At 43.8% G+C, this 14,535-nt stretch overlaps 1 protein-coding gene across 1 annotated transcript in view; it reads right to left on the bottom strand.

The window, feature by feature from the left end:
• Positions 1–6,037: 6,037 nt before the first annotated feature.
• Positions 6,038–14,535, bottom strand: part of IHH (Indian hedgehog signaling molecule) — a 208,902-nt gene continuing 200,404 nt past the window's right edge. The window contains exon 3 of the mRNA XM_078679204.1: positions 6,038–13,496. Within this exon, the coding sequence (XP_078535330.1) occupies positions 12,841–13,496 (656 nt within the window). The 3' untranslated portion in view covers positions 6,038–12,840. The remainder of the gene's footprint in view (positions 13,497–14,535) is intronic.

Here is a 14,535-nt window from a genome sequence, read left to right as displayed (position 1 = left end):
CTTGTAGCTGCATCTGTCCCTTCTCCCTTGTAGCTGCATCTGTCCCTTCTCCCTTGTAGCTGCATCTGTCCCTTCTCCCTTGTAGCTGCATCGGTCCCTTCTCCCTTGCAGCCCCATGCTGTCCCTTCTCCCTTGTAGCTCCATGCTGTCCCTTCTCCCTTGCAGCTCCATGCTGTCCCTTCTCCCTTGTAGCTGCATCTGTCCCTTCTCCCTTGTAGCTGCATCTGTCCCTTCTCCCTTGTAGCTGCATCTGTCCCTTCTCCCTTGCAGCTCCATGCTGTCCCTTCTCCCTTGTAGCTGCATCTGTCCCTTCTCCCTTGTAGCTGCATCTGTCCCTTCTCCCTTGCAGCTCCATGCTGTCCCTTCTCCCTTGCAGCTCCATGCTGTCCCTTCTCCCTTGTAGCTGCATCTGTCCCTTCTCCCTTGTAGCTGCATCTGTCCCTTCTCCCTTGTAGCTGCATCTGTCCCTTCTCCCTTGTAGCTGCATCGGTCCCTTCTCCCTTGCAGCCCCATGCTGTCCCTTCTCCCTTGTAGCTGCATCGGTCCCTTCTCCCTTGCAGCCCCATGCTGTCCCTTCTCCCTTGTAGCTCCATGCTGTCCCTTCTCCCTTGCAGCCCCATGCTCTCCCTTCTCCCTTGTAGCTGCATCTGTCCCTTCTCCCTTGTAGCTCTATGCTGTCCCTTCTCCCTTGCAGCCCCATGCTCTCCCTTTTCCCTTGTAGCTGCATCTGTCCCTTCTCCCTTGTAGCTCCATGCTGTCCCTTTTCTGTGGAGGGAGGTATGTAGTTGCTCACAGTCCTTTTGCCGCAGAGGTAGGTATGCAGCTGCCCTATTTCCTTTCGGCGGGGAGGGATTTAGATGCACGCTGTCCCTTCTACGTGTAGGGTGGTATCTAGCTGCCCACTGTCCCTTCTTGCTGGAGGGGAGTATTTAGCTGACAGCTGTCCCTTCTCACATGAGGTAGGGGTGTAGCTGCCCACTGTACCTTTTTTCCGGAGGAAGGTATGTAGCTGCCAACTGTCCCTTCAGCCTGCAGAGAGGTATGTAGATGCCTGCTGTCCCTTTTCCCCTGCAGGTAGGTATAGCTGCCCGCTAAACCTTATCCCTAGAGGGAGGTGTGCAGCTGACTGCTGACCCTTCTTCCTGGAGGGTGGTATGTAACCTGCCCACTGTCCGTTCTTCCTGCAGAGGTATGTTTGCACGCTAATCCTTCTCCACAGAGGGAGGAATGAAGCTGCTCGCTATCCCTTCTCTTGGGAGAAGTATGTTGCTGCCCACTGTCCCTTCTCCTCGGAAATATGTGTGTAACTGCCCACTATCCCTTCTCCCCGGAGGAAGGTATGTAGCAGCCCACTGTGCCTTCTCTGTCCAGGGAGGTACGTAGCTGCCTTCTGTCACTGCTGCCCTAGAGGGAGGTATGTAGCTACCCCCTGTCCCTTCTTGCTGAAGGAGGTATGTTTGCCTGCTAATCCTTCTCCCTGGGGGAGGTATGTTGCTGCCTTCCGTCCCTGCTCCCCTAGAGGGAGGTATGTACCTGCCCACTCTCCGTTGTTCCTGCAGATGTTTGTTTGCATGCTAATCCTTCTCCCCAGAGGAGGTATGTAGCTGCTCACTTTCCCTTCTCGCTGCAGAGAGGTATGCAGATGGCCGCTGTTCCTTCACCCTGGAGTGATTTATGTAGCTGCTCGTTGTCCCTTTGCCCTGCAGGGAGGTATGTAGCTGCTCGCTATCCCTTCTCTCCGGAAGGAGGTATGTAGCTGCCAACTGTCCCTGGTCCCCTGAGGGAGGTATGTATCTGCTCGTTGTCCATTTTTAGGCTATCTGGTTTTAGGTTTAAACCTATAATAACTGATAAAACCCCACTGAAAGGAAACTAGCCATCACCAGTGTAAACATATAAACACTGAAAAAAACACCCTTCACAACCACAAACTAAGTGCCTTTCAAAGAAATGAAAAGATGAGTGAAAGAGTCATTTTAATTTCTTCCTAAAGGGGCCAATACAAAGTAACTTTGCTATAATAATAAATAATAATAAAGGGGTTTATAAAGCGCCTGGTGACGCCTCCCGGCGTATCCCCGCGCAGGCAGCAGCAAGAAATAATGGGCTAACAGTATTCTGCTTGAGTTTTGTTGTTTAAGTATTTCACTAAAACATTCTCTCTTCTTCTTTCTGCTGTTTTAAGTTTTGTAGTCTTTGGTCTAAAGATGCAGGGACAGATTTACAATAACTGGCGCATCCCTGCACATCAGCAGGGATGCACCAGTTATTTTGCGTGATGTTAGCAACCCTTTGCGCCACAATGGATGTGCCGCATTTACAATGCGGTGCACCGTGGCGCAAGGAGCGACAGATGCATGATGCATCTGTCAGCATATAGTTGATGCAGTGCTGGAGTCATGTCGCAAGCGCAACACAACTCCAGCACTGCTCAGGGCCAGCCTGTACTTGCTGTGCTGTGTCACCCCTTATGCCTGCTACAAGCAGGTCTATGGGTTTGACTCAGCTAGGACGTAAATATGACTCAGGGGAATTTTGTAAATGTCACTGCGTCACTTTTACTGGGCTTTCTTGCGTCAGAACGCCCACCCGGCATACATCATACCTGACGCAGGTATAATGTAGCGCAGATTGCTCCCGTGGGCCATGAGCTGACGAGCTCTGTGAGCACCTGCGCGCTGAGAGTGGCACTAACCCTGAGGAAACTGCGGCAGCACGTCCAGCGACCTATGAACATTTTCCCCACTGATGAAAGAGGAATCTAGAAACACGTGTCTGGGGATACACTTGAAAAGAATACTGGTACTGGCACTGGCCAACAAACTGTTAGAACTGTGTGTGAAGCGAGCAACATTGAACCACATCGACCATGATGCATGAGGTATTTCAGCTGTGACGTGTCAGCAGGGTGCTCCAAATCCCCTTATAATGTAGCGCAGGGCTTTACCACGTGACGCATCTCCCAAGATGCATCACGTTGTAAATCTGTTGCATAGTGGTACATGGTTTACGACGCTGCTGCGTCACAGCAGTGACGCAACAGCGCCATAAAAATGTCGCATGGGGCTTGTAAATCTGCCCCTCAGCGTTTAGAAGCATGTTTTAGGTCTTATTTAGTTATTTTATAAACTGTAGAGAATCGGGAAATATAAAAATCATATTTAATATTTTGTCTACATTTGATTTCACTGGTTTCCTAGGAATCTTTCCCAATATGTACCATCACATTTACTCACACGCAGAGAATGAGTGAAGTCCTTTGATACATCAGCTCCCTTTTCTAGCGAATCTGTATTGATTGTACGTAAATTGTCAAACACCCCAGGCTTTAAACTTTCAATGCTAGGTGTAGTGGCACGTATATGTGAAAAGAATGTTGTCACCAAGCGTCTGAGATAGTGGTGAAAATATGACACCAGACATTTGGTAAACATGCAACGCAGTGTCACTTGGAATGCTGCTGAAAAAAGTTCCTACCAAGTTCAATAAAGATTGGATTGATATTGTTTGTATTTGCAGTAATTCAGCTGTGTATATGAAAACGTTGTATGATGCCCTGTCTAAACCTAAGCTGAAGTGCTTCCCTGTAAGAGATCCATGTCACTTGCTAGATGGTATGCTGAAAGCATCTTTACAATCTTCAGAGTTAATGAAGAATGCTACTGACTTTGTAGTCCATTCTGGTGCACTGTTTCGTTATGCCCGGGAACTAAAATGCGAATATTTCTCATTCTGTGCTTTGTGTGGCATCAAAGAAAGAGTCATCCTAAATGTGTCATTTAGCCGGTGGTTCTCAGTCCTAGAGGCTGTGAATGCCATATTATCCATGTGGTGACCGTTTACAGAGTTTTTGCCTAGTGATAATGCCAAAGGCAAGAAATGTGATGATCTTTGGTGACATAATGATAGTGATGTGAAAAAAAGTACAGACTACAGCATGCTTAGGTTTTTACAGGAAAACGTGACTGCTGTAGAGAACATAATCAAAATACTAGAGCCTGAAAACACCCTTGTCTACCAAGTGTTCAGCATAACTGGTGTATACGTGAAACATTTGAGAGTAGGCCGGACGACACTCATGGTGACTTTGGGACTGCGACATACTTCATGTTAGAATTCTTGCCACTTGGTAAGCAAAGAAATGTTGAGGAGCAACTTAGGAAATTTTATTTTACACTCTAAGGGAAATGGATTGCAATTATGTGTAGAAATGTCCCTTCACCAACCATGGCATTTGAAGTTAATAAAGCCTCACGGGGTACTCTGCACAAGTTCTATATCCCTTCTAAATATTCTCCAGACTTTTAAAAGTACTGCTTAATTTTTGACTACATCAATAACTGAGGGCAGATGTGCCCAGTTCAATGAATATGTTGCAGAACATGTACGTGAGAATCACAATCTTCAGGTGCACCAGTATTGGCATGGAAAGCTTTGTCATTGGCCAGAGTTAGCAAATTGTTTACTGGCTGTTTTGGTGTTGCCCGTCTCAAGTGCCAATGTTGAGCGGGCCTTTCCCCAAATAAACGTTTACATAGGAAGGAAAGAGCGTGCCCACATGACCAAAGACTCACTAAAGAAGTATTGAGTCGTGTACTACAATAAGTTTGATTTGTAATAACAGCCACATAGCGAATTGCGATAGATTTGGGGATAGGATATCACTTAACGACACTAGTTAATTAAGGGGGGGTTTAAAAGAGTTATAAGTTCATTAAACACTTTACTTTAATTGAAAACTGATATCACTGAGGACAAAAAGAAGGAACAAGACTGCTCACCATGTACCAGTAGATCCGCGTTGTTATACAATGTATAACTGCTGTAACATGTGTACTGCTTGTTATAATGGACAATAAAAGAATTGTAACAAAAAAAAGTTTGCTTTGTAAAAAATTACTTGGACCTAATATACCCTGTGCACACGCTATCTATACACATGCACTATCAGTGCTGAAAGCAAGCAATTATTACAATTAAATTAAAATTCCATAAACAAGGGAAAAACACTGTTGTTTTTAGTGGCGCAAAAATGTGTAAACATGGATAACCACTGTTTTTAAGATATTGAGAACAAAATCACCAGAATTCAGCAAAAATAGAAACTGAAAACAGGAAAGCCTATCCATTTTCCATGGAGTGAGGTATGTAGCTACCTGCAGTCCCATTTTCCCTACAGGGATTTATGTAGCTGCTGACTGCCCCTTCTCGCTGGGGGGAGGTATGTTGGTGCTAGCTATCACTTCTCTCTGAAGAGAGGTATGTTGCAGCCTACTGTCCCTTCTCCCCTGAGGGTGGAATGTACCTGCCCGCTTTCCCTTCTCCCAGCAGAGAGGTATGTAGCTGCCTGCTGTTCCTTCACCCTGGGGGAGGTATTTATCGCCTCACTGTCTCTTCTCTCCAGAGGGAGGTATGTTACTGCCCACTGTTCCTTATCCCTGAGGACAGTTTGTAGCTGCCAGCTCTTCCTTTTCCCTGGAGAGAGGTTTGCAGCTGTCCACTTTTCCATTTTCCCTGGTGGAGTATGTAGCTGCTCACTGTCCCTTCTCCCGGGGGTAGGTAGGTTGCTGCCTGCTGTCCCTTCTCTCTGAGGGAGGTATGTAGTTTCCCACTGTCCCTTCTCCCCTAGGGTGGTATTTGGTTGTCAGCTGTCCCTTCTACCCAATGGAAGATATGTAGCTGTTCTCTGTCCCTTCTCTCTACAGAGAGATATGGAGCTGCCCACTGTCCCTTCTCCCAGGAGGGAGGTATGTAACTGGCCACTGTCCCTTCTCCCTTGGAGGGCGGTACGTAACTGCCCACTGTCCCAGTCTCCCTGCAGATATGTATGTTGCTGCCCACTGTCCTTATCCCTGAGGGTGGTTTGTAGCTGCCTGCTGTCCTTTCCCTTGAGGGAGATATGCTGCGGCCCACTGTCCTTTTGTCCTGGAATTGGAAGAGGCGAGTGAAAGAGAAGGGCAAAGAAGCAAATATACAGGTGATAGGGAGAACAATTGTGATCAAATATTTATACAGATAATAAAAGACCCAAAACTAGTGTTGTTCATGTTTTTATTAGAGGTTTCAGAAATGGCCTGTAACCTGTAAGAGACATTTGACATGAGCTTGAATCACCAGTACAAAGAGGACTTCCAGTTTCCCCTCTGTGACAATACCCAAAAGACTCACACTTATATAATAAATCTTTAAATAATTATATATTTTTAAAATATCTTCTTTGCTTCATAATTATCAATTCAAATATAATATTAATATTAATAATATAAAATGAATTTCTGTATTGACATCAAACATTTCCAAATCTATTTTACATGAAAAGAATAGAAAAATAAATATGTAGAAAGGCATCTCAGTAAAGGGCACTTGGACAAACAAGTGACAAAAGGACAGTGTGAGAAAATGGCATATGAGTGTGTGTCCTGCACAGATGTAATAATTAAGTCTTTAATGCATCTTTGAAAATCTGTTGTAGAGGGCCATCCCTCTATAAAGCGCTCCAGAGCTTTCTGTGCTGGACTTCTGGAACTTTTTACTGTCTCATTTATCAAAGTAAAATAGGCCTGCATGTTTCTCTAAGCAATGAGGATGGAAGGGACCAGCTTCTGATCCACAGGTGATACCTGTACCGGCCACTAGGTGGCGCTTTTCCCTGAATGAATGTGCCTGTGCCTTCAAAGATATCTATTGCACTTCTGAAATATTTTCTTCCATCATATATATTTTAAAAATAAAATGCTTATTTGAACTATTATTTTTCCAGTTCTGCTAGCCATCTTTAGCTTTACAGGCAAACATGGCAAACAGTATTCAGCATAGATTTAAACCCCTCCAGGTTTAGACGGGCTGTTTGATTTCTGTGCTTGGGAATGATGAATGAAAGTGCACCTTCTTTAGAACAACAACCTTAAACCCATTAATACAGAAAGCTGCAGATCACACAAGCAACGTACAAGTGTCTTAAGTCTTTTGTTTAAAACCGACACTGCAGCCCTCTTTTATATTAAAACACCACTTTCTTGGAATGTCTTAAGGACTGGGGAGGCAATGATTTTGTTTTAGAAAATGTAAACATATTAGTTTGTGAAGTGCTGAGTACTTGGAGTAGGAGTCATTGACCCAAGAATGAGTCATCTAAGGGATGCAGCGAATGAAAAGTGAGTAAACCTACAAACAGCCCAGAGTAGTTCAACAACTCGGGGGAAACAGAAAACAAAGACAAAGTGAGTGTCAAACAATCTTGCTCATTTTAATTTATACCTGCTTCTGTCTTCCAGGTGAGTGGCTTCAGGTATACTCTAATTACCCCTATGCCCCGATTACAAGTTTAGGTGTTATTTTGCAAATGAGAAATGAGTGCCATAAATAACACCTAGTACAAGTTTATGGGGCATAACATGTGGATTTTGGTGTTCATAACACAAAAATCATCATGACACAGTAATTACCATATGGTGTTCCCCTGTTAAATTTCGGCAGGTTTGACTTCCCAAAATGTAATGAAGGGTGAGCTATTTAGCAAATAACAATCAACTAGTAATTCTGACCAGTGCATTAACAGGGGTTTACGCCTGGGTTGGAATACACTGACCAGCTTCTATTCAGGCTCATAGACTTGTCTCCAAGTTGGGGATGATAACACCAGTGACTAAACCCTTCGGATGCAATGCCATGGGAGGGTGAGTACACTTGGTGTCTGAGATTCCATGGCAGCCTAAAATTTGGCAGACATTTTTAATTCCTCCTTAAACTTACTTTTTCAACTCTGTACTTTTTTAAAGAATTGTTCTATCAGCTATTAATTTTCTGAGGAATTTTCTCTTTCTGAAAAACTCTGTCTTTGTTTGGCTGTCCATGACTAGACTATTGTAACTCAATTTTTCTGTATAGTATTAACAACAACAAAAAAACATTATCTGTTCCAGAACCTTGCTGCCTAACGTCCACATCTACATACAACCAACCCTTAAATGCCAAACACCTTTTCCACCTCAGATCAAGCTCCGCCTCAAAACACAATCTCCCAAGTAGTTTGGTGGCCTGGATGCTCCTGATTTTAAGTTTAGCCGCCCAGGTTCACTGGGTAGCTTTTTAAAAATGGATTTAGCTTTTGATGTCATGTAGGTGAGGCAAGCCCCCACAGTGCTGTGGGTAGCCCACCACCTTGCCTCATGTTCTCTCCACACTCACCGCCATCACTGGTGTGCAGCAGACCCACACGTAAGTTGTGCATCTTATTTACAGAAGATCTCTCTCTGCATTTTTTGAATAAGGTCCTTCCACCAAGTCTGGCCTCTCCTGCAGACCATTTAATTAACAACAATTAAAACAAGCATGGGGGAGTAGTTCTGAATATTCAGGGACCAGAACTGTAAGTGATTATTTGCAGGTCAATCCCAGATTTCAAGTGCTCGCTTCTGAAAATTTGTGATCAATTTTAAATTCAAATTCCCTGGCCTGCCTGTTTGACACTCTGAAGATGCTGGTTAGTGCAGCTCATCAACGATATGATAAAAGATAATATCGGAGGACTCTAACTTAGCTCTGGGGGACAACTTAACTACCTATTGAAGGATGTTTGCAAGAAGCAATATCCCGTTTGAAAAAAAAACTAAGCCCAGACATTTTTGAGACAGTTCCTGTGCACCACATACCCCATCTTTCCTTCCTCCATACTGGTCTGCATGAAACCCCCAAACCCCTGGAGGCAGCCTCCTGCCAATCATTGAGAGCAATCAAACACTTAAATAATGAAAATCAGATTGAATTTACGACTCTCTTCTATGTTGGAAAATGTGTTGAAACGAAACCTCGAGCTGATGTTTCTTCATTCACTCTGCTTCTTGATTGTACCCATCTGCCATGACTGTATTGACAGTGTAAGATTTCGGCCTTAAATTACCCCAAACTCGCAGCTACCCTTGTTTTAGGTAACTATCAGGAGTACATGACTCCCATTGCAGGTGAGTTAGAAATCAGAGAGTTGATCACATTAAGAGAAGTGTTTTGTCAACTCACATTCTTTTCCAGATGTCTCATTGACAAATGGATTAAGTACAAACAGTATTTTATATGTTATATTTGACAGAGAAGAGTAATGGGTGCCTTGGAGAGTGCAGTGTGACTGACTCTGCCCACCGAACTAGCTGTGAGATGCAGCGGGCGATCTTCAAGGCCTCCCGTGCTCACCTTTTTTCTGTATGGAGCCACAAGTTGATTCTGCGGCAGACACTGCTAGCCACGGCTCGCACGTCTCAGTGGAAACAAGCACATGACATGCAGAGTTTTAGGATTGGTGACCAGGGTGCAAGCCACCCTGACCAGCTTCGGTGGCGGGCTAGAAGTCCTAGAGCAGGTGTGCCACCTGCGAGCTTCTCACGCCACCTGCTCTGTAAAGCATAGGATTGGCTGTCCTCTCTACATTGTTTCTTGAGTTTCTCCCATAAACTGCCTAAAGTCATTGTCTAAAAGTTATACTTAATTCTGATATATGTTATAGTAAGCACCTACTAACCAACATATTGATATAATAACACTGAGTTTAATAACACCTAAAATCAACTCAACCTAAATAAAGCACATGAGGCCGCCATTTAGAATCGGGCTATAAATCATTCAAACAATTATTAATGCATGCACCTCCATTACTCTAGTTCTAGTTCGAAATGTATGTTTCAAGTCCAATATATGCTTTCAACCTGACGCTACCTTTCAATGTGGAAGTCCTGCTGTAATGCATTTTTGTTGAGTTATATTTTGGTCACTCTGTTTTTGCTATTTAACTTGCTAGCTCAATATTTTTTGAGTGAATATTTTGTCCCACTGGCACCAATTTTTATGCTTTGGTAGCAGCAGCATTAACGCCTCAGAACCATTTGACTCATTATTCAAAATCGTGTCATTGAGTGCCCTCTGGACTTCGAATTTCATGCCCTGGAACATGTGGGCACCGTGCACTTCCCAGCACATCACTGTGCAGAGATGGGTGTACTGCAGAGACTCTGTGAACTAACAACCAAGTGCCAGTAGTAATCTAAACTTACCACCACTGTGGAAGACCAGCCAATCTTTAGAAATAGTTACTACTGGACAGACAGAGAAAGGGGGGAGCCTTCAGGGCAATATCTTTGAAGCAGGTAATAGTATTAATTTATTGTCTGTGCTTTATACCTTCTTGAGACAGCTGTAGCGGTACACTCATTGTTTACATCACACTCTGATCCTGTAAATTGATAATTTCCCCCATTATAAATACTCCTCCCTGCAAGAAATGAAATAGTAGTGTGAAAACTGACAGCTAACTAATATCCACACAAAACACACCGTAGGAGTTTCCTGTTGTTAATGTGAGAGGACTCAAAAACGTGCACACATGGGGCATGATCAAAGAAAAGTGCTAGCCCAATACATAACTTTTCTCTTTCAGTATGTCCCAGTGGCACAGCGCGCCAAAAACCTGGTGAGATGACGGTTGCAGAACACAAGCCTTGGGTGTGGTCATATGAGAGATTTGGTTATGCAGGATTGAAAAAAAGATTTGTAAAATGAGTTCAAAATTAATATTCCCTACAAAATCCTGTCATACCTTGAATCCGCCACTGTCTCATGGGCTTTGCCTTTCCTAAATTTGAGAATCTACATCCTAAAATACGGAGGCTGTGTCTGACTGCCATGGTCTGATGTGCCTCAACAATCACTTGCTCTGAGTATGAACCCTCCAATGAAGTGTTAATCACATGCAGAGATCAGACCATCACACCTGCAGCTGTTTACAGATCCCTAATCTAAAAAAACATGTGAACTTCATAGGCACCCATTGATTCCCATTTTTCAGAGGCTGCTAAAATTCTTTTCACTACAGGTTGAAGCTCCTAAAGGTGAATATATTATCAGTGTGTGCGCTATAGGAGCTTCCATATGTGTAAAGGAGATGGAAAATAAAGCAAGATCACATTAAATACTACACCAAAAACAAGCAGTAAAAATAATAACTTATTGCAGTGTATATAGATGTAAATCTGGTTTGGAATGTTCCAGGCTGACACATATTGGAGTTGTTTATTAGTTTGCTATAAGGTTGTTCTACTCTTTGGCATTTTTCTGCAAGGCCTTACAAGCAGTTGCTACTCAAAAAACGAAGAGTGTTTCTGTGGGCATTCTTTGTTCTAAAGAGAAAAGCTTACCAAAACGACAAACATATACCTTTGGCATTCATTGGCCCGTCTACAATTCCATTCTAGAATGTTCTACTGCATTTGATGTTGAATAGGGCCTACATAGAACTATGGATGTATTCGCATTGACATAATTTGGAGGTAGTCAGGGGTCGCAGATGTGACCTCTAGCTTGCTCCCTGCTACTCTTGGCACGTCCTTTGGGACCCATAACCTTAGGGAAGGCAAACATTATGCCCTCTCTCAAACCAGGGTTCACAAAGGAAGTTTCATGGGTAGCAGGGTACAAGTTTGAGGTGACATCTGCGACCCTTGACTAACTCCAAATGACGTCCATGTGTATTCTACATAAAACCTAATACAATATCTTGATCAAACCATCAGCTCTTTGGGTCTTCGTTCTGCGATCATGGATGTGAGCGATTTTCTTCCAGTAACTGTCTCTTGGAGACTACTTTAAGGACAACAATGTCTAAGGTCCAATTCAGCATAGACTCTCTTTAGCGTTCCACACAGAGAGCCCAGATGTAAACAGGGGAGACTTGCAGATTTATTACACAATGATATTCCAATTTCCCATAGACTCCAGTGACTCTATTAGAAAATTCTGTGTGGAAATGCTTTTAACTTCCACAACCAATAATCAAACCCAAGACATGAGCTCATCAACAGGAAGCACTCAAATTAGGGATTTAGCTAAATCAAGGAGTCAAGTGTATTGCTGGGAGTTTCAGGAGTAACATCCAGGAGTCCTTCATGGAAAAGATGTTTGGAATTATTTTCCAGCGAGACTATTGAAGGTGCGCCTCAAAAATAGAATATTAAAAGGGTTTACATGGTAGATGTAGAGGTAAAGAAGTGTAAAAGCAAACAAGTCACTGGAGACTAGGAGGTATTCATGTTTTGGCTGAAAGCAAGAAAGGACAATCTAGATGGGTCGGTACTACCTTCCCGGTTATACTATTTCTTGTTATATATTAAAGTTTTCATTAAACAATCATTCCATTGAAAATCTGGTAGAAGACCTCCAATAAAGCATTTTGGTCTTAGCAGGCTTTGCCTCCCGTAAGTTACCTCCTCCTGCCACCCCGCCCCAATCCAGCCATCCCTGGTTAAAGGCTAGGAAATAAGTCTATCCTTCGAGGAGGAGCCCCTTCTTCCCATACGGGAGGTTGCACGATTCAAGCAGGCCTTAGGAGACTCCTAATGCGCTCTGAACATCAGCAGCAGTGTCTGGTCTTGTGGGCAGAGATGGACCAGGCTATTGCAGCTCTGCTTTCATAGAAGGGCTCTAAGAATGAGATGAGTGCAACCCACTTTCTGGTCTCCAGCCAACATTGTAGAGCTCGCTCACACAGTTTTTCTCCGCTGATTGTAATTTAGAGGCCTTCCCCATGTTTCCGACTCATGAACAGGACAATTCTTTTTGACAATTGCAAATAAGAGCCAGCCTGCAGTGTGTCTCTGTTCCAGGCCTCCAAGCTGAGCAGGGCTACTGGGGAGCATAGAAGTGGGGAGACAGTGTATGTCTCAGCTGCCCACTCTAGTCACGGCCTCCAAAGATCTCCGTGCTGCTTTGCCCCATGCCAACATCTCGTGTGCTGGTGCTGCCTAGCAGGCTAGTCTCCTCTCGCCTTTTCCTTTTTCCTTCCCTGGCCCTCCTCTGTGCTCAGCTCTTTGTAGAGGGCATTCCAAGAGGGTGGAATTGTTCCTTCATGAGCAAAAGCTTGCCAAGCCGGTAAAGAAGTCGCGAGTACCAGTGCATGCCCTCTGGCTGTGTCTCTAACCTCCCCACGCTGTGGTAAAGCCGCAGTGGCCAGAAGGCTAGCTGTGCCAGCTTATGCTTTTGGACCACAGCAAAGCAGGACACCACTACATCGTCTACCAGCAATGTGCCATGGCTGGTGAGGGGTGCAAAAGCACCTGAGTCAGTCTGGGTGGTGACAGAAACCACCCTAGCTGGCTGCAGCCCAAGTACCCCCTCTGTAAGGATGTACTGTCCAGGCCGCACGTGGCTGGCAAAAACTGTACTGAAGTCTGTAAGTGGCACAGTGAAGTTATCTGCAACAAAGAGCAAATGGGCAGCGGTAAGAGCTAGTCTGCGTGGCGGGTCCCTTGTTTCCACCACATAGAACTCTTTCACTGCTGCAGAGTCTCTATCCAGGAAGGTCAAGAAATCACTGTAGGATCTGCGGCCGGCCTCATCCATGCACAGCACACGATGACCAGGCTTCAGCTCCGCGATGGGGATCTTCATGCCACTCTCAAGCGTTGCCAGGGCCCTTGCAGGGAAGCAGCCGCCTGTCTTTGCTGCAGCAGAATGTTCTAAAGAAAAGATAACAAGGGGTCAGTAAGTAGGAGCAGTCCCTAGACATAGTCTCAGTACAAGCAGTAATATCATTCTCTTCAAACCAAAATCCCTAATAATACCAGGTGTTTAGGGGAAGCACCATGTTATCAAAATGCACACCAACTTGTTAATTAACAGAGAGGGAAACAACATCTTATAATTGTGGACAATTCAAAACTAGACCAGGGACGGGTTCCAGGTGAGAAAGCAAGGAAGGCTATGAGGGAATGAACCATCCCACGGGGTGAAGATGAACTTTTATCACTGTACCTGAAAAACATTCTATCAGCCAAATAATTGATAAACTCACAAGTGATAGGTATTGAGAAAACAGATAGTTGAAAAAACATTGATTTTTCACATCTCTATTAGAGCTTCCCACTGTAAGCCATGTGATAGTGTGCATTGTGGAATCCATAACTTACAACCTTCTTTTTTAAAATATTTTAGACTCTGGAACCCATAAGTTACAACTGTCGATTGTGAATATTTTAGACTCCAGAATCGATAAGTTACACCTTCTCTTTTAAATATTTTAGACTCTGGAATCCATAAGTTACAATCTTCTCTTTTAGATATTCTAGACTCTTGAATACATAAGTTAAACCATCTCTTTCAAATATTTTAGCTCAAAACCAACTTATCTTAAAAAGAGCACTTGCTTTCCGCAGCCTTTCCACTTCCCCATTGACGTACAGTATGAATACAACGTTAAGCCACTTATATAATGCTCATATAGTCCATTCTGCTCCCTGAATATCAATCATCTTGAGGTTAACTAACAGCAAAGAAGTTAATACAAACATATACAATTCAACAAATCACAGATTTACTGATATGTAGCACAGCAGTCGTGCAACTCTAACAGCCATGCAACAACGTAGCAAAAGGTGGTGTTGTCAACTATCCAATGCAAAATATAATTTGCTCTGATAAGTTGATGTTACCTCAGTGGCACTGCAGCGTGTCGGCCCACTATAATCTATACAAAGGGGCTGTAACAGGGCAGAAACA

This window comes from Lissotriton helveticus, chromosome 3_1, assembly GCF_964261635.1.
Source record: "Lissotriton helveticus chromosome 3_1, aLisHel1.1, whole genome shotgun sequence".
NCBI lineage: Eukaryota > Metazoa > Chordata > Amphibia > Caudata > Salamandridae > Lissotriton > Lissotriton helveticus.
The sequence above is the reverse complement of the archived record's forward strand: the minus strand, read 5'-3'. Positions and strand labels throughout refer to the sequence as shown.